Below are 24,832 nucleotides of genomic sequence, written 5' to 3'. Positions count from 1 at the left end.
ATAATCGTAACAGTGATCATGGCAGAGATATACTACTGCCTACAGATAATTTCTGTGAATTATTCATACAGGGAGCAAAAAGTGGCCAGATTTCTACATCCTGTACATTATAGATGTAGCCATTTTAAACAACTTGTTGACAGATGGAAGTTTATATATTTATCACTGGAAACTGAAGATATCACTATCATATCAGACTGTTTTAGAGAACAGGATTTAGCTGTGGAAATAAAGAGTGTGGCACACTTAGTGCTTTCTAGCACCATGCAGTTTGATAAGTGATGTGATATATGAGTGATTTCTATAACTCAACATCAAATTAACCTAAAAGGGACTTCATTGGTGATTTTTAATTATACAAGTTTAATACTTTTATCTAAGTTTTTGTTTTTGTTTACAAAATAGCAGCCGCTGCCAATAGCAGCCATTTTGGATTTTTTTTACTGACCTGCTGAAATACTAAAACTTGCATGGTCAGCATCATCTATGGAGATTTAAGTTTCATTTTATTTGCATTATTAATATTTCAGAGGATTTACAAATTAAACATCAAAAATATTTATCGATAGCAAATTATGATGGGTGATCATTACGTATATATCTCAGGCCTTTATATACAGTTATCTGACCCTTCTGGTCAGAGTCCGAGATTCAGGATCTAAACATTCAATTGTTTAAATTAAAGTGAACTTGCATGGTGAATGCATAATAGGATATATGCTGATGTAGGTATGAAGTAATATTCTTTTGGTTTTCATCGATATATCACTGTTTAATTTGTTGCACTATAAGTTCTATACCAAGAAAGACTTCAAACTTTATTTGCAATGCAGTTAGAGTGAACATCTCATGAAAGTTGACCTATTAAGTGTTTTGATTGTAGCTGTTATGCTGAGGATATTTGTTAAGACACTCAAGGACCAACTTGCATGACCTGTACATGCCAGGTGAATGGCTAATTGACCTTATCATCACTGTATATATATATGCCAGTTGAAGGGCATCTGATAACAGTAGTCACCGTTCTAACAAATTCAATACTAGTACAGCATACTGTCTGGAGCATGCTCTAGATCTAATATATATTCCAATTTACTTACAATGTACCCTATAACTTAGTCGTAAGTTGTTGTATACCACCAACAGAATTACATACTGTATATGCATTACCCTGTATATATCTGACAATAAGCCCATGCCTTGTAGGGCTTTTTCTGGGGGCTAGCTAGGGCCATTAATGGGCCTTCTCAGCTGTACTTCATATTTAAGCCAAATTCCCAACATTCACAGTTTACTCCTAAGGAAATCTTTTCCAATTAACCAATTTTCTTCCCAAATGAGACAACAAGGCCCAATCCCAACGCAGTGAGAAAAAACCCTGCCTGGAGATAAGCCAATCATTATAAAATTACAATTTTAGTTAACTGAATTATGAATCATTTTAATGTCCTGTAAATAAAACCCATCCCCTAAACATTAAGTCGAAGTTCCTATGTTGGTCCCTGGGTTTATTACCAGATAAACACAGAAAGAAAGTTTTATATTACAATAACAGATACAATATGGACCATGGGATCATCACATTGTATGTGATCTGTACATAGTTTCGTCTATAATATAAGGGGCGGGGTGGCCCAGTGGTTAAGGTGTCCCGACACTTTATCACTAGCCCTCCACCTCTGGGTTGCGAGTTCGAAACCTACGTGGGGCATTTGCCAGGTACTGACCATAGGCCGGTGGTTTTTCTCCGGCTTTCCTCCACCTCCAAAAAATTAAACCTGGCACGTCCTTAAATGACCCTGGCTGTTAATAGGATGTTAAACAAAATAAACCAAACCAAAGTCTATAATATATAGATGTATATATTTATATAGGCTTTGTTCCTGATGAATTGTATCTTTTATATTGATTTTTAAAAGGTTGATGATTGATAACTCTTTCTAATCAAATAACTTGTACATTACAGAACATTAACTGACGACCATGAGATCCACCATCATCATTTCAGTGTATGTGATCTAAGTTAAGTACTATTATCATTATATTGTATGTGATCTGTACTATGTTTATTTTCTGTAAACTTAGATGTTAGCTTTGTTCTTGATGAGGAAAGTCTTTTTTATATCAATTTTGAAGTTGATAAATTGAGAACTCTTTCTGATCAAATATCTTGTTTATTACAGAACATTAACTGACACCATGAGGCAATACGTATACACTATCATCATTACATTGTATGTGAACTTTTCTTCGTTTCATCCATATACTTTGGCTTTGTCTCTGATGCAGGAGAATGACCAGCTGGAATGAGATCAATGGTCAACACCCCAATGACCAAAGCCCCTTGGTCAAAGATCTAGACCCTATACATATCATGACACATCAACACTAGGCCATTTCCAAGTGGCTGATATCCTGTTTTTTTCGGTCAGTAACCCTTTTACCCAGTGTAATCTATATACATTAAAACAATGGCCACTTAACATTGTAAATAAAGTTGTAGTAATTCCCAATTATCAGGATTTATAGACCTACAGAAACATTCTGGATTCTAAAACCAGTACACAGAGCATTAATTTTGTTTTACAAATGTATGTGTAGAATTATCAGGATTCAGCTGGGATACAAAGCATTACTGATTCTAACCCAGATACCCAGAATAATTTTTATTTGTAATTAAAAAAAAGTTATCTCTGAAAATTTTCAAGCTTTAATCAGATAAATTTCTTCCCTTTCTTTTAAAATTTAAATTTTCATCGAATTTGCCATCACATTTTTAATCTTGGATAAATAACACATAAATGCTCACGTCATACAATAAAGTATAGTAAGTAATTATAAGCAAGCATATTATTGAGTAAGCTGTGCTATTTTCAGTACTCTCCGATATTTCCTCCCTTGCTGTTTCAAAGCAAATTTTGGTCAGTATTGAATACACAATCAACTGGTAGCTACATATATCTATCAAGCAGTAAAACCCATGTCTGGCGATAAGCCCACGCATATCTTCTGCAGTTTAGGAATGCTAAGGTACAATATCATTGTCTTGTAGAACCCTGAGTCAAAGAGACGTGGTGGCCGTCTTGGTTCTTTGTGGTTAACTGTTAGATATAACATATAAATATATATATACCTTAATACCTTATTCAACCTAATAAGTGCACTGTTCACTACTACAAAAACACAAATGGGTATTGCTTTAGGTAAAACCATAAATGTCAATGTGGGTGGAAAAAAATCATCATTTATGATTATATAGCTTTATCTAGCAAAAACAGTCTAAAGAATTTCATTAAAAGACTGAAGAGTATATTGGCAGATCAGTGTGGTAAAGAAAATTAGCAACCAATCCTCTTGTCATTAAAGGTGAGGTATGCTTATGGGGAAATTCCCCGAAGGAGCACTTATTAGGCCAAACACACTATGTATTATATATATATCATAATTATGGAAGAAAAAATATCCAATCACCAACTCCTTCAAATATCCAATCACCAACTCCTTCAAGGCAAAATTCATAGAAAATAACATGTAAAGTTTTGTTTTTTTATTTAAGTATATATCATGAATAGCTTTTAGTATAAGCTAAATAAACAAAGTGTTCAAACTAACAATGGTTTCACTATAAGCAGACAGCACTATAAACAAATGTTTCCCCAATAACAGGTTTAATATAACACAAAGCATCCCAAAAAGCTACCACTATTTCTGTAAAATCCATGAAATAATCCATTTTTTTCCGTAGTTTTAATCTAAATGAATTAGAATTGGAATAACCCTACTGTCTCCTTCCAAACGTTGTGGTGATATATTGTGATTATATTGTCACAAATATACACTTGATACTATTAGGATTTTCTCTGTGTCGCCAGTAAAATTCAATTTGCAACACATACAATCACAATGTGCTGCTGCGAATTTCAAAACACAGTAGGGTTATTCCCTAATTGATTGAAAACAATTCTTTCCTTTATATTACCTGTTACCAGTTATTCACTTACTAGATTGCATCTTAACAACTGATTTCCTGAGAGGCAAATTTCTGTAGCTCAGTTCCAATAGGTCTATTATATACGTAAGGTAAGGGAGGGGAAATCTGTACAAATCTTGGAGATTTGACTAAGGCATGGTCCCCTGCCTGCTATCCACAGGTTATCTGATAAACCTCAAAATCTGTGTTTCAATTTATGTATCTTTTTTTTTGTATATATCTATTTATCTGTGTCAGCTCCAGGGTACTACAAGCCATGGCCAGTATCCAGTATGATTATCTGCTGTAGCGTCTCAGTGGGAATGGGGCTTTTTATTGTTATGAAGGATGAAACATTTAAGTTGCAAAAACATTTTGATAAAGGCGAACGGCAAAAAAATAAACAAGAACAATAATATAGAATAAACTATAAAGACATATAATTATAAATGCCCCTGCTGCCACTTGACACCCCAAAACCTCATCAGTTCCTGAGGTTAGTTAGTTGCATTGCACTCATGAGACAGGACAGAATGGACATGGGTAACACATACTATATAGCTAATGATCCCCCCCCCCCCCCCCCCCTTTCATTTCATGGCGGGCAAAACCCTCAGTATTTTCTTCTTCTTCTTTTTTTCTGACAATGATTTTCACATATTACATTGAAGTTCTTTATATCTCAAAAAAATATTTTACAAAAAAAATTATCATGTTCACTTCCAGTGCAACATGAGTATAATTACTTTTCAAATGAGAAAGTGAGAGTTAAAATGACTGTGTTACAAACATTAATAATATAGATAAGGAAGATTAATGTGTTTTTCCCTCAATGACACAAAAATCAATTACCATTACCATTGTCAGGAACAGATTATAACAATGTATTATTGGACACTTTATTTCAATATCCCATGCACACGTGATTCAAGTCTCCAGACTAAACATTATCAACAGAGCCATGATAAATTAAAATTTGTTGTCATTACACAAATCCATATAGCAGCTGTGTTAATGTGATTGATGACAACCAAGAGGACTTGGTGGGTATGATGGTAACTTGACCCAACAACCAAGAGGATTTGGTGGGTATGATGGTAACTTGACCCAACAACCAAGAGGATTTGGTGGGTATGATGGTAACTTGACCCAACAACCAAGAGGATTTGGTGGATATGATGGTAACTTGACCCAACAACCAAGAGGATTTGGTGGATATGATGGTAACTTGATCACCCAACAACCAAGAGGATTTGGTGGGTATGATGGTAACTTGACCCAACAACCAAGAGGATTTGGTGGGTATGATGGTAACTTGACCCAACAACCAAGAGGATTTGGTGGATATGATGGTAACTTGATCACCCAACAACCAAGAGGATTTGGTGGATATGATGGTAACTTGATCACCCAACAACCAAGAGGATTTGGTGGGTATGATGGTAACTTGACCCAACAACCAAGAGGATTTGGTGGATATGATGGTAACTTGATCACCCAACAACCAAGAGGATTTGGTGGATATGATGGTAACTTGACCCAACAACCAAGAAGATTTGGTGGATATGATGGTAACTTAACCTAACAACCAAGAGGATTTGGTGGGTATGATGGTAACTTGACCTAACAACCAAGAGGATTTGGTGGATATGATGGTAACTTGACCCAACAACCAAGAGGATTTGGTGGATATGATGGTAACTTGATCACCCAACAACCAAGAGGATTTGGTGGATATGATGGTAACTTGACCCAACAACCAAGAGGATTTGGTGGGTATGATGGTAACTTGATCACCCAACAACCAAGAGGATTTGGTGGATAACTTGACCCAACAACCAAGAGGATTTGGTGGGTATGATGGTAACTTGACCAAACAACCAAGAGGATTTGGTGGATATGATGGTAACTTGATCACCCAACAACCAAGAGGATTTGGTGGGTATGATGGTAACTTGACCAAACAACCAAGAGGATTTGGTGGATATGATGGTAACTTGATCACCCAACAACCAAGAGGATTTGGTGGGTATGATGGTAACTTGACCCAACAACCAAGAGGATTTGGTGGGTATGATGGTAACTTGACCCAAAGTCAGAATTTAATGAGGATGATAATGTAATTTATGCTTAAAATTCCACACCTCCTACTCCTCATATCCCAATTCTCCATACATCCTATACAGTATCTAACTTAAAACAGAACACACATTGCCCTTCACTCAGGCTCTACTGACTTCCATTAGTATTTACATTTGGTTTGAATTTACACCACAGAAAATATATCCAGTGTATATGTATTGTTTATATATAGTATACCTAGCTTACAATGTATATATATACAGTTGTAAATATGATCTGTACAGAGGAAGAAATAATTGGAAATGAACAAGGTGTCATCAATTTGTCTATTACCGTATTCATCATGCAATATAAGCCCAGGAAACAACTCATAACATATCTCCAGGCCCCCTACCCTAGTGGAAACTTTTAGTTCTAAAGTTTTGTGACAGGCTTAATATTTGTGAACCACATTTTGGTTTTATTGCTTTGAAATGGAAGATTTTGTAAAATTTATTTAAGGGCTTATTTGTGGACAAAAGCTGTATTTGCGGACACATTGATCATCTTTGGCACAAAGAAGGAGTGCATTTGTTAGCATTTCTACTGAACTATAATTATAATCGACTGGTACATATGGACCTTATCTCAACAGGCATCAAACTATTTATCAAATACTTCAGTGCTATGTAATGGCTTGACTAGTGTACTGTAAGCACATAATCTCTGACACACATTAGGGGATGAGCTTCTAACAAAAGGAATATGACGCTACATTAGATGGTATTTTTATTGAAATGCAATAGAAAGGGTGGGCATATTACCAGACATGGACTTATTGCCAGACATGGGCTTATTACAGGCATAAGCTTATTAACAGACAATTACTTACTACCAGAAATAAGCTTATAAAAAGTTATTACCAGGCATGGGTTTATCAACATGCAAGTGCTTATTACCAGGCACAGGCTTATTAGCAGACATTGGCTTATTGTCAGACTTATTTAAATTTAGAGATTGTCAATTTTGATTTACATAAGTATTATATAGATACAGTGTATATGTAATTGAAAACTATAGCTCCTGAGCATTTTCACTTTTTGGGGGGGGGGGGAGGGGTTCAATAATGGACAGATTATTTTATCAAGAATGAAAAAAGATCAAACACAACATTATATTACCATAAATATGCCTGTACAAGTATCCTATTCAAAATTATGGAGGGTCTGTCACTTCTTCTTTCTACAGAATGCACATAAAGCACCTCCATAATCACAGAACCTGCCTATGCCAATAAATATATACATTTTGTATATATACACTGGTCCCTATGGAGTTGTTTAGAAAGTCCTGTTTCCTGTACATATATAGAAAGTGTCCTGTTAACAAACCTGAACCGTCTGAAACATGAGGTGGACAGACTGTATATGTCAGACATTGTATTGTTATTTCAGTAATGCCATATGCTTCCTTATAATCATGAGCGGCTTCCCTAAAGGTTTTGTAGGGATTATCAATATATATATGAACTGAAATGTTACACTTTTGTATATATCTTGGCCATATTTTGATAATGTTTCGTATTTTGATAATGTCAGATTCAAAGTTCCACAGTCAATGCCGATATAAAACTATTAATTCAGCTCTGTTAGACCTCTCTAGCTTTGATGAATCTTGTTCTTGGTGATATCTGTATGCATTGATTGGTCCAAAAAAAATTCAAACCGATTGCAATGGTTATGTTATTGTTTTAAGACAAATCTTGGATCTTGGGTATTTTGTTGAATTTGGTGAAGAGAAAGTTCATTTGTTCTTTAAATCTAAGTAATGTTTTGCTGGTCGGAAACAAAGCTAATTGTTCTTAGTGATATATTGCTGTTTGAAGACAATGCTTGGTTGATTTTGGTTGCTTGTTCCATGAAATAAAGCTTGGTTGTTTTTGGTGTTTCTTGTTGGTTGAGACAAAGCTTGCAATTGGTTATTTTTGGTGTTGCTTGTTGGTTGAGACAAAGCTTGCAATTGGTTGTTTTTGGTGTTGCTTGTTGGTTGAGACAAAGCTTGCAATTGGTTGTTTTTGGTGTTGCTTGTTGGTTAAGTTCTGGGTACTCTGGCTTTCGTCCACCTCCAAAATCTGACATATCCTTGACCCTGGCTGTTAATAGGATGTCTAACAAAATAAACCAAACCAAATTGTTGGTTGACAAGATTTTTTTTTTGGTGTTGTTTTTGGTTTTTTATGTTTCTAATGGTTGAAATAAAACTTAGTTGTTTTTGGTGTTATTTGTTGGTTAATTTAGACAAAACTTGGGTTTTTTTGTGTTGTTTTTGGTTAAGACAAAGATTGGTTGTTTTTACAATTGGTTTTATTATACCTCAGACTTGTATCACAGCTTCTGATTAGTGAAAACCATGTCACGTGATTAAAAACATTCGTTATGTCACCCTCTCGTGAGCCCTCCAAAATCGTTATGTCACCCTCTCGTGAGCCCCAACTCGGAACTCTCTTCCGTAACGTCTTCAAAAGTAGTCGAATCAGAGAAGTTCCGAGTATTCTGCTTGACAACAACAATGGCTGCCGGCGGACGCTATCGTCTGCCAACAGAGGAGGAATTGGCGAAATTATTGCAAGAAAAGGATTCTAAAAACACCAAAAGGGTCATTAATGTGGCCGTGGATTCCTTTAGACATTTCCTATCTGCAACAGGTAGGCCTAGACCAAAGGATTGTGAAAACTTCGACGTCCATACATTGAAAGTTCAACTGGGAGAATTTTATGCCGGGTCCAGAAAGACGATGGGGTACCTCTTAAAAACTTTTCTTAAAAACTGTTGATAGTAATAAATAAACTTATTGATACCAAAATTAATTCACTTATGTTTTTTTCGGTATAATAAAACAATTACTGCCCTTGTTCCGAGTTGACATGAATATTTGCCCACCCTTGAGGTGTCATGTCACCCTCGGGCTACGCCCTCGGGTGACATGACACCTCTCGGGTGGTCAAATATTCATGTCAACCCGGAACAAGGGCAATAATTGTATAATGTTGTTCAAAGACAGTACTGACAGCAATATTCACATGTTGTAGACAAAGCATGAATTCAAATGTTAGGGGATGATCATGAGGCCCTGGCCTATTATACATGCGGTTATTTTTCAACTCAGGTTTTATTTTGACAGTCATGTATGTGTAGTTCTTAAGTCAACCAGAGATTAATCAATTGAATTAACCCTTAATTAGTTGTCTAGGTTTGTGATCCGCTAGATGTTAATGGTGTGAGAGATAATGAATGGAAATCCCTTGGATTGGAGACTGCACGTGGCTACATGTCTAATAGAGATATAATTCAGTTACCTTTTATCAATAACTGCCTTACATCTGTATCCAGGCAAAGGTGTTTTATATTTGTTCAAATGTGATAAATATCCCTAAAAATAAATACCTTATCTCCATTATTGAAGGATGTGAGTTTAATATGTCTGTGGAACATTTCAGTTCAATAATTTTCAGAGTAGGATTAAAAGGATTCTTCTCCTTAAAAAGGTAAACCAATATATGTTATGCTTAAAGCCAAAGACAATAATCCACAATAATGAACTGTCACATTGAACAGGTAGCTTACAGCAGCATCACTTGTACTACCTTGCAGTCAACTATTGAAGCGTCAGCAAAACTGCAAAATCAATTTATCCTCCCACACTCACTGCCACCAGAAGTATGAGTCTGTCACCAGCTTCACAAGCAACCAATCCCCATGGTGCTAGCACATATGGTTAACCCTGATCAGCACTTTATCATTGGTGTACTGTATTGTTGTTAATTATTTAATGGGCAAATATTTTGCAGTTGTAGTTTGCAGGTATTAAATTCATCAATTCATAAATAAGTACCATATTCTTGGGGGGAAAAATGGATGGGTCTAATAGATATATATAAGATAAGTATATAATAATATCATATTGAAATGCTTTGTTTTGTCTACCATATGTATGTGGTACCTACTGTAAATCACTTATATTTTGCGAAGTCACCTCATTCGACTTATTCGCGAATACATAATTTCGCGAATTCTGATATCAAAATAACTTAAAATTCGCTAATGACGTTAACAGGTCGGCGATATTTCCATGTAGAGAGTGAAGTGAGTTGTTTTCAATGTAAATAAAGCTTTCACGCCTCTTCATATGTATAGTGTTTTGTGATATAAAATTACAATCTGATATAAGTATATACTTTATCATTTTATTATTACTTTAATGGCGAAGTCTGTTCACCAACTAAATATTACGGTAAATTCTAAATGAACGCCACTTATTCTTGTCATTCTTATATAAATATTCGCGAGGGATTTGAATTCGCGTTGTACTCTCCTCGCGAATTAACGCGAAAATAAATCCCACACGAAATATAAGTGATTTACAGTATATTGATTATACCAACAAAATCATGAAAGCTACTTGTCCGATTTCACTGCCTACAGCCAATGGACACTTTCCCCTAACCTAACTGATGATAATTGTCATCATTTATATTGATCAACAGTAAAAAAAAAATCAAATATCTCTGAAGCAGTATGCTCACCTAGCCTATAGCCAGCTTCTTCTTTCAATACCAATCAGCGTATATATCAATGTATCGTAAGCCCTCAGCAAGTCTCACTTTATATAGCTAGTACATATATACATGTAACCAGAGTTAATGTTCCGTAATATTAACACGAAGTCACATGTAACGTACATGCAAGGCCAGGAAATAGTTTGAAACCTTTGTCGTGTAACACAAATAGGAGTGGATCTAAAACCACTAATTAATCCAAACCTAGGCATTACCGTGATAGCCATCAGTAATACAGAGCTTAAATACTTAAAACCAAAATATACACGGCTAGGAATTGTCCCTTGCCTAATTTTGGGTTTGTGATCACTGCTCTAGGTGGCTTTCATTGATTTGATATTCCTGGTCTCTATAAAATCGTGATCTCTTACGTACGTGTATACTGATCCAAACAGTTCGGCTGATTAGACCCGAGACGTTCGTTTATGAAATAATTAAGATCAGTCTTAGTGACCTGGAGTTCTATTTTTTTCTCAGACAGACATTGACAAAGATTTTCAAGGCCTGTATCAACATCTGCAAGTCAATCAAAACTTGAACCTAATTAATGTTACATATAACGCGATGACAAACCAATTTGTCCATATTATTCAATTGGCCCCATTTTATGATAATCAGTATCCAAATAAGGAATTTTGAGAATTTGATATGTACATCTTAAGATATTTTCTAACAATGAAATATTATCTTTGGATATAACATGCCCTTTTTATACAGTATATATCACTTTAGTAATTTATATATTTTTTTTTTTTTCATTGCATAATATAGAAGTTGCTGTATTTCAAGTGTCCTTTATTCAAAATATGTAGAAACATTTAAAGAAAATTGTTTTATCCCAAAACTAATTGCAACATTTTAACAAACCTTGTTCAGAGTTGTGTCCCTTTTCTGGCGGCCATGGTAAAATGATGCTGATGTCACCTCATACTTTTCTTCAACAACTGTCTGTTTGTCTGTCTGTGATTGTACTGCATCATCTTTATATGCACCTGCAGAAAAATAAACCATAAAAATATATGTACAAATAAAGAAAAAGTTTAAATTAATTTTTTTTTATAAATAGTAATACATAGAATGTCTTACATTTCATGTTTAAACTGTAAACACATTACCCATTTTTGCACACTCAAGTTTCAGACTCAAGCAAATTCAGATTAGCACATGCAATGATGCATTGGTGCATCCATTTAAAATTGCTACAGAAATTGGTATTTACTAAGAAAGTGCAGTTAGCTCAATCATAAATTAGCATAAGGCTTCAAGAGAGAAAAGTGCTAAAATAACTAATCACCAAAATATGCAGGTTTACGATATGCATTTAAAATAAGGAAATGTAATTATATGCTATTAAGTAGAGTTTAAAACTTCAGGAGTGACCCAGTCTTATGCCTGATTAACACAGACATGCAATGAATACATAATGGCGGAGTAAATTCTGTAACATATTCACGTCACACATCTGGACAGGTCACAAAAGGGCCGAGACAATTCAATATTACAACACCTGGACTGTACATGTCATGACAGGGTACAGCAGGGTTTGTATTGGGTTGATTACAAGTCGAGTCCAGAATTATTTTGCGTAAACTGAATGTACTTCCTGTAAAATAATCAAGGGAGTCCTTTACAATTTCTTTGATTCAATATATGCTATATAAACAGCTTCAATCTATACTCTAATTATATAAATGTCACAACAACTCTGACCAGGTCATAGTAGGACAGGGTATACATCACAACACATCTGGCCATGTCATAGTAGGACAGGGTACATCACAACACATCTGGCCATGTCATAGTAGGACAGGGTACATCACAACACCTCTGGCCAGGTTAAAGTAGGACAGGATACATCACAACACATCTGACCAGGTCATAGTAGGACAGAGTACATCACAACACATCTGGCCAGGTCATAGTAGGACAGGGTACATCACAACACCTCTGACCAGGTCATAGTAGGACAGGGTACATCACAACACATCTGACCAGGTCATTAGAAGGACAGGGTACATCACAACACCTCTGACCAGGTCATAGTAGGACAGGGTACATCACAACACATCTGGCCAGGTCATAGTAGGACAGGGTACATCACAACACCTCTGGCCAGGTCATAGTAGGACACGGTACATCACAACACCTCTGACCAGGTCATAGTAGGACAGGGTACATCACAATAACTCTGACCAGGTCATAGTAGGACAGGGTACATCACAACAACTCTGGTCATGTCATAGTAGGACAGGGTACATCAAACACCTCTGACGCAGAGTCATTATGAAGCAGGGTACATCACAACACATCTGACTCAGGTCATTAGTAGGACACGTTAACACACAACACCTCTGGATCAGGTCAAGTAGGCAGGGTTACAATCACAACACCTCTGACCAGGTCATAGTAGGACAGGGTACATCACAACACCTCTGGTCATGTCATAGTAGGACAGGGTACATCACAACACATCTGGCCAGGTCATTGTAGGACAGGGTACATCACAACAGCTCTGACCAGGTCATAGTAGGTCAGGGTACATCACAACACCTCTGACCAGGTCATAGTACGACAGGGTACATCACAACACATCTGACCAGGTCATAGTATAGGACAGGGTACATCACAACCTCTGGCCAGGTCATTGTAGGACAGGGTACATCACAACACCTCTGACCAGGTCATAGTACGACAGGGTACATCACAACACCTCTGACCAGGTCATAGTAGGACAGGGTACATCACAACCTCTGGCCAGGTCATTGTAGGACAGGGTACATCACAACACATCTGACGAGGTCATAGTAGGACAGGGTACATCACAACACATCTGGCCAGGTCATAGTAGGACAGGGTACATCACAACACCTCTGACCAGGTCATAGTAGGTCAGGGTACATCACAACACCTCTGACCAGGTCATAGTATAGGACAGGGTACATCACAACACATCTGACCAGGTCATAGTAGGACAGGGTACATCACAACACATCTGGCCAGGTCATAGTATAGGACAGGGTACATCACAACACCTCTGGCCAGGTCATAGTAGGACAGGGTACATCACAACACCTCTGGCCAGGTCATAGTAGGACAGGGTACATCACAACAACTCTGGCCAGGTCATAGTAGGACAGGGTACATCACAACACCTCTGGCCAGGTCATAGTAGGACAGGGTACATCACAACAACTCTGGCCAGGTCATAGTAGGACAGGGTACATCACAACACCTCTGGCCAGGTCATTAGTAGGACAGAGTACATCACAACACATCTGGTCAGGTCATAGTAGGACAGGGGGTACATCACAACACCTCTGACCAGGTCATAGTATAGGACAGGGTACATCACAACACATCTGACCAGGTCATAGTATAGGACAGGGTACATCACAACACATCTGGCCAGGTCATAGTAGGACAGGGTACATCACAACACCACTGGTCAGGTCATAGTAGGACAGGGTACATCACAACACCTCTGACCAGGTCATTAGTAGGACAGGGTACATCACAACACCACTGGTCAGGTCATAGTAGGACAGGGTACATCACAACACCTCTGACCAGGTCATTAGAAGGACAGGGTACATTACAACACCTCTGACCAGGTCATAGTAGGACAGGGTACATCACAACACCTCTGACCAGGTCATTAGAAGGACAGGGTACATTACAACACCTCTGACCAGGTCATTAGTAGGACAGGGTACATCACAATAACTCTGACCAGGTCATTAGAAGGACAGGGTACATTACAACACATCTGACCAGGTCATTAGTAGGACAGGGTACATTGATATCACAACACATCTGGTCAATCATAAAAAAAACATTACAATGTTCAAATCATAAAAGTAACACTTTATATAAATGACGGCTAGCAGTCGACAGTCACTATGGATTCATCAAAGTTAATGTCTGTAGCGTTATAGAGGCCAAAAGCAAACTACAGAGAACGGCAATTCATGATATAATCTCTGAATTAATTCCATTGAAAGGGTTTTTATTATAATCATATACCAAGTCATAGATGGTTGACGTTGATGAGGATGGCTTTCTATATTGCTTAGATCATGACTGCAATGACATTCATATGTTCAGTAATTACATATAACATGACTGCATGATTAGGGGTTTTTTTCCACTGATTTGGGATCAGACCTTTTTGCCGCATTTTGAGAAGAAAATTGTTGAATTGGAAAAGCGTTTTTCAGAAGTAAACTATATAGTTACAAATTTGGGGAATTTGGCCTAAATTTGAAATACATTTGTAATTTTAATTGGGAACGATGCCCATTAACAGCCCCCAAAAAACCCTCAGAAAAGTCCCTAGGTTACCAGTTCATTTAAAACAGACATTTTCTACATATATTTTTATCATATAGAAGGTAGGTACATATATCATGACATAAATGTCTCTAATCTTACATACAAACATTAAGTAGGATTACTTGATATAGAAAAACTGTACAAATGCTCTATTTTCTCAAAACAACCTTTTTAAACCACTGAAGAGTGAACAAAACAATTTGCAGATTTGAAGAAATATGCAAATAAGCATCACAAAAGATCTCCAGACTGGCTCTTGGTGTCAACCTTTGAATTGGTATAAATGTAAGACTGATCTTTCTCTTAACTTTAATTTCTATCCTTTCCTTTTTTCCTCTTAATCATTTGAGAGTAATTAAGGGATTAGAACCTACTTATGAGTAATTTGAGGAAAATCCATTAAGAAATTATGATAACTAACAACATCTAACTATGTTAAGAAATATTATTATCCATCAATAAATTCCAATATGGCCACCAGTGGGCCATTTTGTTTCTCTGAGTTGTACATGTAGTCCCAAAACCAAATGGACATATGATACCGACAGGAACCTGAATAGTAATTGTTTGAGAAAAATCATTCCAGTACTTCACAGTTTTGGTTTGGCTGATTTTGTTTAACGTCTTATTAACAGCCAGGGTCATTTAAGGATGTGCCAGGTTTTGGAGATGGAGGAAAGCCGGAGTACCCGGAGAAAAACCACCAACCTATGGTCAGTACCTGGCAACTGCCCGACATAGGTTTCGAACTCACATCCCAGAGGTCCCGGGGGGCTAATAATCAAGTGTTGGGACACCTTAACCACTTGGCTACCAGGGCTCCTTCCAGTACTTTACAAGAAATCAAATAGCAATAAGAAATTCAACTGTCAATGCAAAAGCCAATTCAAGATGGCTACCTTTTGGCCATTATGTTTTCCCAATCAGATTCAGAATAAAGCGGGTACAGCAAGGGAAGTTACAGAAATAGTCTTACAGTGCTTCTTAAGAAATATAGATAACAAACTTCAATTGTCAAAATCCAAGAGATCAGAAACAAAAATTGGATGGGCACAACTAGGACCCAGGAAATTGGTCAGACCATGGACATAGGGCAATTTGAATAGCACACCATCTGATGAACTGTGATGGAAGAAGATAAATGGTTATTTGCAGAAAATTGCAATGAAGTTTATCCAAATTTTACTGCAAAATAACATACTTGAATATTTATGATCATTTAAGCATGGAATAAAGGGAAGACAACCCTATATATAAATCTGTAGTAAGCTGGCAGGATGAAATCAATATCATGGCATTCATGTATAGTCCCTTTCTCCTTATATTCTGCTTCAGCTAGCTATAGCAAGACTGTCAGGATAACTGGCCAAAGATTTCAGTTGTGCCCAATTCTGTTTTGTTTATGCAAAAACAATAAATTGAATAACACATGTACAATACACATGGTAAAGTACAGGGAAAAAGAATACTTCCGCTTATAAACGTCCTGAAAAGAATCAAACCCAGGTCTCCATCAAATAATAGTTATCCCTGACTCTACCCACTAAGCCAAAGAACTGTCCCTCTTCAGCTGAGTGACAGACAGATTGTATGTAACGTCACTACTGTACCTCAAGCCCTAGTAAACCCACTCGTTTCTTCCACATGTATATAATCAACAAGTTTTGAAACGGGTCTTTAATTCTACTTTCACTTATAATTACTACACTCTATGTGTTCTGGATTTGAGATCAGCATATATATCAGATTTTAGAGAGAAAAGCTATCTCATTATATGGTAAAACATATTGTGTGACAGGACTTTATTGAATTTACAAATGCATATCGGTATATAATCCACAATAAGAAACTGTAAATTTTGTCGGATTTCACATCACTTGGAACTTCTCACACCCAGCTGATCCCTTGTTACTCAAAAACTATAAACATAAAATACCCTAAAAATGTAAACAAAATATTGAGGTGTTTACCACTTAACCACCTAGATTATCCTTGATGTAAACACATAAACATATCGTCACTGGCTGTTGTATCATGATCAGTCATCCTGTGAAGTTCATCACCTTATTTCCTGGTAGGTCGTGCATCCAAGGACAGTCTGGTGTATACATATTAGATGTCAAGTAGTTTTCACACCCACCCAGGACCACCATGATAAAATATCATTTCATGCTGATGTGGAATTTTTATCATATCAAAACCTTTTATAAAAGGACCCTTCTTTATTTCCCTATTCTCAGTTTGTGTTTAGAATGTGTTTTAATATAACAATTGTTGTATTTTAACTATAGATACTAAAATGCTTTCAGTATTATTATGTTGAAGAGAGTATACGTAGGTCTGATCATGATCAAGCAGCTAGCTATTCCACAGAAAACCACTAAACCTAGCCTGCTCACTTGGCAAGTGGTAGTTCTAAAGAAGTTTCTATTCAAACCTATTTCTGCACAGATTACAAACAAAATGATATAAATTTCATTTGTTTTCTGCAAGTTTTACTTTTTTGTAACTGTACATAGCAATGTCAAAATGAATCAAGAGGCAACATTTTCAAAAATTAAAATATATTGAGTTGCTATTCAGTATTGACTTGAATAAAGTGTAAAGAATTTCTGACCAGTCTGCTTATGTGTTTCCTTCTAAAACACTGTCTAAAATCATGGCCATATTGTTCTTCTGATCTCATACATATAACATAGTAACACAAATGACGAAGGAAGACAACTTTTTGACTCGTGCCCTGACCGGGCCTCGAACTCACGATCTACGGCACCCAATCACCAAGCCAGAAATATCCGCAACATATACCGCTGCGCCACATCGGCGTTCTTAAAAGAACGGCGCAGTGATGGTCGGCCCGATACCCTGACATGATCATTGTGGAAGTCGTCTATTAGATGATATGAATACCTGGATCGCAATATATTTACATTCATGTATATGAATTGTACAATTTTATAATATATTATAAATATTTCTCTCTGGTACAACTACTTACGACAGGAAATTCAAATCTATATCTTTATGTAACAAGATTTCCTTTAAGATAGATTGATGACAGATGATCATGATTTGATGGTCCCAGGACTATATATAACTACACATGTACAGCTAATGATAGAATTGTAAGAGATAAAGGTGCTGATTAGTGTACTGTATTACTGTACATGTTGTATTGATGCAGGTTTATGATGTTCTATTACCTTTTGAAATATCAACATGTATAATTTCAATTACATGTACAGTTTCAACCTTTATCATACTCTATTTTCTGACCAGCAGCTCAAAATGCCAGAGCATATACATGTATATATCGTACACTGCATATTTTCTTGGGTCATATTATAATTACTCAAACTCTGAATCTTAAGTGATGAGTTCAACAACAATTTTATAGCAGCTTCAAATTCAGATTAATTAATTTCATAATGATAATTAATAAAAATTATACCTTTTCTATTAATAGCATCATGTGCAAATATATTTATATATATATATACACATGCATAACAGCTCTAGGTCAATTAGTATCAAAGTATTAAAGCTGAAAATTAAAGTTATTACCATGTACTTCAAAGATGATAAACCTCACTTACAGCTACCTGAGTACCACTAAGGTTTTGTGCAGAGCTGAGTCCCTACTGGCAATTATTTCAGGATGAAAATCTATCTAATTGCTCAATATCTGTTATTGATAGATTACAATACAGGAAAAGACATCAACAAGACCAGGATTAAATAATTTCATTAATGAATTAGGAGAGTATTGTATTTTGTTATCAACTTCTAGCATGCATTTGTGCACAGAATGTACTATCAATGTACATGTGTAGATGCTAAAAATCAAGGGTCAACTCACTCAGCAGGTCATGCCAAAAACTTGAGGGCAATCAATTTACGGGGATTTTAATAGAAAAGAAAATTCTAAGAAGACTTCTTCACACTGGGACTAGTGAAACTTTTCCTGCATTGTTAGATTTTGGCCTCTCCTTATTTGGAGAAGAAAAAGGTAAAATTTTCCCAGTACATACATGTATTTTTACTTCTTAATAAATGTTTTTCGTGGTTCATCATCTACTGGTGTGTCATAAGAGAAGTACTGTTAGCAATACATGTATCCTAAAATGCTCGTAAATTGTCAGGGACAGTGACCATCTCACCTGAATATTTGTGGTCAGATCAAAGAGGCCAAATGTGTACATGTATATATGTCCTTTTAGTGATGGCCTTCGATGCCTCACCCAAAAGTCGTGGTCACATGTTTATGAGTCACTGTTTCCTCCATACACTGGCTGTGGAAACTCAGCAGGGACAGATCTTATAATGTGACCAATCCCTGTCAGTTATTGTAAAGAAAATTACACTCTTGTTGACTTACTATCAATTTTTTATGGGTTTGCTATTAGGTTAAAATTTATGCAAACATCTGATATGCTTGAAACTACATTGGTTTCAAGGCTATCGGGAAGAAGAGGCTGTGAGTGAATTATTCACACAATGTACAGGCACAAAGGGGAAGGGGGCAGTGGTTGAATGAGGTTGTTTTTCAGATATAATATATACTCCAACATCAAATATTACTAACACCACTGGAATAAAAATATGTTAACAAATAAAAATAAGGAATAATATTCTATTTAACGCTCTGTTTCATCCAGTAGACCAGTAACTTAAGGAATTCCTTAATTAAGTATCCAAAAGTCTGACCAACTTCAATAACAAATTATATAAACAAAGGGCCATAACTCTGTAAAACATAAGTCAAATCTCTACCCAAGGGCCATAACTCTGCTATATATAATGATCCATTCTTGACCCATGGCCAGAGCATGACATTCTAAGTACATACATTAATCAACATTGCTGAAATTAACTGTTTTATCTTTAAGAAATTCTTTGATTCATGAGATCCCTTCATTTCACTACATTCAGGAAGTCATGATCATTGCATGCCTGCAAAATTTGGCAAATTACATTATGTTATAGGAATTCAAGGCAAGGCATGTCAATGCCCAGATGAACAAAGGACCTTATATGTGCATGCATATATGGTGGACTTAATTACAAGACCTGATCATAGTATGGGGCACCACCTTTCTGGGAGATATCTACATTAACAATGAGATCTCGGAGGATCTGTAGTTGGCACCCACCAATAAATGGTCTTTATTGTTCCTATGAAAGACTGATATTTTCTCTACTTTCCCCTCTTCCTCTTGATCATTTGATAACAAGGGGAACCTATATATGAAGTCTAAAAAAGATGTAAGACGATCCTCCTGAGATATATCGATAACAAATTCTATTCAGGACTTCTCGTGAAATAGCGATAACAAACTTTCACTGTCAAAATTCAAGATGGCTGCTTTTCAGTCATTTTTGGTTGGTTTTTTTATCATTCCTAAAAATAAAAAGAACATAGAACTTTGGGCCAAAGTGGACCTACATGCACAGATGAAATTTGAGATCCATGCAGGATCACAATATCAAATACATGTACTCATTGTCAAAATCCAAGATGGCTGCCTTCATCCATTTGTTTTTTTCATCAGCCCCAAAATCATAATTTAAGGGCACAACTAGGGACCAAGGGGTACTTCATATGAAATTTGGGAAATAGCAATAACAAAGATTTTTTTATGGGCAGACGACAGATGCAAGGTAATTTGAATTTGGCAGTTATGGGTGAAAATGAAAAAAATATATGCCCCCCCCCCCCCCCCCCATAGGTTATATGACGTGCAGACAGATACTGACACACAGAAATGAGCAGATATAGTGCAGACACTCATAAGGTTTTACTGCAGGTAACTATCAGTCATGAGATCCCAATAAAAAAATTCCCTGGAAGTACTATGTACATGTACTACTACCGCACGCGTTAGTAGTGCATCTGACTTTTAAAAATAAATAACTACCCAACAATAACAAGTTGTAGTTTATAGCTCTGTTTTCATATCAAGCCAGTTAAAACAAATATGAAATGAATTTAACCATTCTCCATGACATAATAATGAGCCTTGGTTAACAAGATCTAGATGGATGACATGAGGGCCACTGGCTAATGATGGTTGAATTGAGTGTTAATCTGTATCTGATGTACTTTAGATAGGTATAAAAAAGACTTGTATACCTATCAACTAGTGATAGAGTATGTAATTAAACAACACTGATAATGGTTACCAACACAAGCATGTGCATCACTGATGGATCTGTGAACCCACCTGTTCAATCATGTCTACTCTAATTCTATTAAAGAAAGCTTTATCAAACTAATATGTGATATACCATGGCCAGCATGTACACTTGTCTGCAGGTGCAGTATATTCCAGTATATTTTTAAACAAGTATGAAAAAGATAGGACCTTTTGCCTCATTTTGGAAAGAAAATTCTAAGGAACAATTTAAAATTTGGGCTGGAAAAAATAATTTTAATTGGGAATGGAGGGCATGTATTTCCCACAAAAAAACTCCAGACAAGCCCTGTATTCTAATTATTAATTAGCATGGAATTATATATATGTGTATCAATAACAGGTGGATATTTTAATTAGGAACCACACAAATGTGACCTACATGTGTACAATTATAAATCTGTATATTATTGTTATAGCGTATGATATGTACATGAATGTATGTCATACAATACAAATCTTGTAATGTGTATAAATACACTATACAGCTGGATACAAATTGCTGTTGAATTCAACAATTTGCAGTTATACTGGTAATCCAAAATATGTAGTTATATTAATTATTAGTAAGTAAAAATATGTTTATATCATGTATCTGAATAATCTCTTTTTCAAAAATAAGTCAAACTACCCTTAGACAATTAAGCCATGATCAGTTGCAGAAGATCTTGTGATCATGGGTTTAGTTTGGTTTATTTTGTTTAACGTCCTGTAACAGCCAGGGTCATTTCAGCCAGGTTTGGAGGTGGAGGAAAGCCGGAGAAAAACCACCGGCCTACGGTCAGTACCTTGCAACTGCCCCACATAGGTTTCAAACTCGCAACCCAGAGGTGGAGGGCTAGTGATAGAGTGTCAGGACACAGACACCTTAACCAATCGGCCACCATGGCCCCTGTGAACATGGGTAACTAATAACAATGTTGATATAATTAATGTACAGTTTGTATACAATATATGCAGGGCCAGTTAACCAATTAACAGATAAATACAAGTGCAATGTCATTAAGCTAAATAAACTTGCTTTAATATTATGAAAATGCTCTTGTATTGGCTAAAGGTGAACAAGTCTAAAAATTACAATAAGTATTTCATAGGAGAAAGATGACAGGGCTTTTTCTCACTGGTTTGGGAAAGGGCCTTTTTGTCTCATTTTGGGAAGAAAATTGGTGAATTGGGAAAGATTTTTTTCAGGAGTAACCTGTAAATTTTGGGAATTTGCCTAAATATGAAATTATTTCAATTGGGAATGGGGCCCATAAACGGCCCCAAAAAGCCCACAGAAAAAGCCCTAGATGACTATATATATGCTAAATACGTATACTGATACAGTTGTTTATAAATATATATATGCATTAAGACCAGTCTTCACACTGTAATAAATAAAGAATATGTAATATAAAATATATAGGTATAGATTTTGTCTTTGTGCATAATTTTATATTTCTCTATCACTTGCACTAGGACAAAATCTGCATCCCAGCTTGCAACAATGGCTGTGGTGATCTCTTGTGTATGTTGTGACATCAATCATCATCCAAATGTATTATGAAGTACCATTATGAATATTCTAATTATCTAATACACCGTACTTAAATTCATTTTTGAAAATAATAAACTAAAACTTGAAAGATTAAGTATTTGATTAACTATCTTGTATTCTTCAATTTGCATAAAAGTGGAACATCACCTCAAGTGTATCCAATTCAAATGCCAAAGAAGAATATAAAGTATATTGCACATGTAATGTTTCAGCTGGTTCAAAGATTTGGATTAAAATTAAAAGTGTTGACGACTCAAAGTTGGAAATTTTCCAAAAGGGAAAAGAATGCAAGAAACAAGACACGGAAATGGATTTATTCTAAAACGGTGTTTAGTAAATTGTTTTTATTTAAATATGCTGGATTTATTTGAATGATTAGATTTTAATTAAAATTCATTAGATTGCAATAAAAGCATACAACTAGTTGAAGTTTGAAAGTTCCAAGCGCTAGTCTTAAATATGTTGGGTGATGTAACATCCAATAACTATAGCTATATATAGCTATAGGTATAGGTACCGGTAGATATTTTTTTGCATTGACACAAAAGAATAACATATCATATTATTAATTAGAAGTGATTAATTTCTAATAAAGCTTGAAGTTTCACCTAAAGGCAAAACAGTTAACATGCCTATCAGGCCATAGATGTTGTTTTTTCACCTCTTGTAGATATGTCATGATATGCCAGTAAGGTTTGCCTTGGGTTATCTGGTCAGTAATAAATTCATTGTGTCCGGTACATAAAACTGACATCTGACCTCCTGAGGACACTGATCTGTTGTCTACACACAGGATAATGTTATTTATATAGTCTGGACTAGAAATATTAAGATTAAAAGCTTGCAGTTCTTGAAACACAGACTGCTAAACCCTGAGGAAAAAAACAAATGTAGTGCATATTGATTCTTCAAACTAATCCAGACCCAAACCTTACCCAGCGATGTATGCTACAAATTAAGTTAAAAGTATACATATACATGTACCCCATCCTCTCAATACGGTCCTTACACAGATAATTTTCATGCAGAATAATTTGAACGAAGGTTTTCTGTACAATTGGTGTGGCATTTTGTGCTGAGCTGTGCTAGCACAGATATGAACCCAACAAACCAAAGTTAAGCAAGAAAAAAAAATCTTCCACTTCAATTTTAAAATTTCATTTGATTTAAAGTTTCACTTTGATCCCTGTCTATGCCTCCTGATTATCAGTAATTCTATTCCACTGTCTGCCACTTGATACTGCTGTACACAGATATATAGCTAATGTAAATAAAAGTCTATTTCTTATCAGAGACTTTACTTACCATTAAATAAATGCTCTCAAAATTTGATAGCAATAAATAAATATCTACATTCTACACCTCATAAATGATTTCTGCCTTTAGACTAGATGGATGCAATCACTATTAAAAACTTCAAATATTTAGATATGGAATCAAGCACATCAGCAGAATGGTTGCATCATGTACGTATCCCTGAATCAACAGAATGATATATATATGAACAGTTAAAATATATACCAGGGTATTATTGGAATCAAAATCATTTGTATATAGTATATACTTTCAGTTTAATAACTTTTTTTAAATTAAAATTAAAATAAATCAATAATTTTCATTTTTAGTCTCTTAATATATAAATATATACCAAAACAACAAAATTGTTCCAACTTTAGTAAGTACATGTACACATGATAAACTAACAAGTAATTTATGGCGTGTCACCAAAGTTGAAATCCTGATTTATGACAAGCCCTAAAGGTTTTATAAACATGAGTAATTTATCTTAACTAAGAAATTAAGGAACTGATAACACCATTGAATTCATTACACTTTCCTGTAGATAAATTAGTGGATATGTATTGAAGCCATGATAAAAAGCACCGAGTGGGTATTGAAGTTTGGAGATAAATTACCAAAGCTGTGCTCTCAGATTGGTGCAGGGGAGTTCCCCTGTTAAAGCCATACATGTACAGCTGGCAATGGTTTGATAACCGACACAGAGGACTATAGGAAGTATTTCGATTCCTGGTCTGTTCTAAATTATGTGATTACATAACATTTTCAAACTATTTTGGAAAATGGACCTTTAGCCATTTTGTTCTAAATAATGTAAAAGC

The 24,832-nt window shown here is 35.7% G+C and overlaps 1 protein-coding gene across 1 annotated transcript in view; it reads right to left on the bottom strand.

Moving 5' to 3' along the window:
- LOC117339882 (disintegrin and metalloproteinase domain-containing protein 12-like) overlaps positions 1-24,832 on the bottom strand; it is a 69,718-nt gene that overhangs the window by 43,454 nt on the left and 1,432 nt on the right. The window contains 1 exon segment of the mRNA XM_033901594.1: positions 11,514-11,638. Coding sequence (XP_033757485.1) covers positions 11,514-11,638 — 125 coding nt within the window.

Source organism: Pecten maximus, chromosome 12, assembly GCF_902652985.1.
Source record: "Pecten maximus chromosome 12, xPecMax1.1, whole genome shotgun sequence".
Classification (NCBI taxonomy): Eukaryota; Metazoa; Mollusca; class Bivalvia; order Pectinida; family Pectinidae; genus Pecten; species Pecten maximus.
This window is presented reverse-complemented; position numbering and strand designations above follow the sequence as displayed.